Consider the following 1,947-nt stretch of genomic DNA (forward strand, 5'->3'; position numbering starts at 1 on the left):
GTCGCTCTGTTAGTACGTCATATGCTTCGTTGATCTGATTAGTTTATTTGGCCCGCTTATCACCAACATAGGCCAATCAGCTAACCAGTATTTTCGCCCCTTCGAAAAAATTACTTCAACCGAAGGTTTCCAGATGGATATGCGGAGCAAATCTCTAATAGGGAGAGTCTAATTCCTCCCGAACTTCTGTACTGTATTCCCTGTCTCATGTTTAACAAGTCCAGCAGAAGACCACCATGTTGAGCCTGGTTCTGCCAGAGGTTTCTTCCCAAAGATGAGTTTTTCTTCTCCACTATTGATTCATGCTTGGTCATCATGGACAGGATCATGCAACCTGTGTTTATCCACGCTGGACTTCCCAGGTCCCTGAAGGAAGCACTAGTATTAGCTCATGCAGCCTACGGGATCTCACCAATACAGCTCAAGCAGACCACCTCATCAACCAGCAGTGTATGGACTGAACCTACTTCAGCTATCTCCACTCCACCACCAGTTTCAAGCCTGGGGGAAACATCTCTATTCTTGTACTCCTTCTTATGCATATCCAAGCAAAATTCAGTGCTAATGTTTCCTGCCGAGGTCTGAGCGCCAAAGAGTGAAGTAATTGTATCAATAAAACTCTTCTAATTGTCTTTTTCTTTTAGTTTAAACTCTTCTATGTAACATGAATATTTGGATCTGTCACTGAATGCGGGATGTGACCCAAAGCACAGTATACCGTAGTTTGAGCTCCACTTAAAGACAAGAGCTAACCATAAAAAAGTTGATGTTCGCCAACAAAGCAGATCTGATCATTACCTGAACAGACATAGAGATTATCATACATGTTTGATGTAGGATGTATTCGTTAGAGATGAATGAAGTTGTGAATTTACCAGGAACTCCGAAATGCTAAACCATAGAGGTTACAGGTCTAGAACCTCCCAATGGCTAAAAGTTGCACAGTGTCAATTTAAAGAAATAAAATCCAAACAGCTAAAAGACATTCTTATTCTTCTGCAGCAAAGGAAACAACACTTTTGCTCGATGATGCATATGCAGCTTATTCCTAACATGTAGAGCACTGTACCTCTTCCTGGTCCAACATGCTGTACTGTTGTCCGGAGCTCACACAGCGACGGGGGTTCCAGCGGTCGAGGGGTGTGCGGTCGTGCAAGGGGCGGTCTTGGGTGGGGCGCTCGTGCAATGGACGGTGGTAGGAAGGACGCTCGTAGGCAGGACGGTCAAAGGAAGGGCGGTCGAAGGAAGGGCGGTCGAAGGAAGGGCGGTCGATGGAAGGGCGGTCAAAGATGGGGCGATCGAAGGAGGGACGGTCATATGAAGGACGATTGTAGGGGGGACGTTCGTGAGAGGGACGGTGGTAGGCAGGAGCGTGGAAGGAGAGGGCGTGGGAGCGATGATGGTGATGATGATGATAGGAGGGGGGGACGGCACACCTTGCATCTGGAAAAGGAGAGAAGGCGGGATAAAAAAAGGGAGGGGGGGTTGGGAGCAAGAAGGGGAGAAGAGGAGGAAGGACAAGGTAAGTTAGGATCTTAGAAAGGAATCTGGTGGAACTCAGACCATGCCTTGGACCAGGGCCGGTCCAAGGCATGAGCCAACTAACCAGTTATTTCCCCATAGAAACCAGGGGGGGTGCAAGAGTGAATAATTGTTGGGTTCTATGCACTTTTAATGATTTGTATAGCAATAAAAAAACAAAACACACAGTTTCATGATAGAATTATGCATTCTAACAATATGTTTTCAACCCTGCAGAAATCATTACTTCTACAAGAAAAAAAAGCTACTGATCTGGGAGCCAGATTGACAAACAGACGAGGAAGAGCCAGTGTAAACCGTTTACAGACAAATTCATCTTTCAAGATAAATCTGATGAGAAGTTTGCTTTGGGCCCCCTAGGCTTTGGTGGCCCCTGGTTTTTAATAGTGTTGCACCGATACCGAT

At 46.0% G+C, this 1,947-nt stretch overlaps 1 protein-coding gene across 1 annotated transcript in view; it reads right to left on the bottom strand.

Moving 5' to 3' along the window:
* The window catches only part of LOC107103499 (ras/Rap GTPase-activating protein SynGAP-like), a 345,104-nt gene that overhangs the window by 258,203 nt on the left and 84,954 nt on the right, over positions 1 to 1,947 (bottom strand). The window contains exon 2 of the mRNA XM_015403604.1: positions 1,070 to 1,443. Within this exon, the coding sequence (XP_015259090.1) occupies positions 1,070 to 1,443 (374 nt within the window). The remainder of the gene's footprint in view (positions 1 to 1,069; positions 1,444 to 1,947) is intronic.

The sequence above is a fragment of the Cyprinodon variegatus genome, unplaced genomic scaffold, assembly GCF_000732505.1.
Source record: "Cyprinodon variegatus isolate N-32 unplaced genomic scaffold, C_variegatus-1.0 Scaffold0, whole genome shotgun sequence".
Classification (NCBI taxonomy): domain Eukaryota; kingdom Metazoa; phylum Chordata; class Actinopteri; order Cyprinodontiformes; family Cyprinodontidae; genus Cyprinodon; species Cyprinodon variegatus.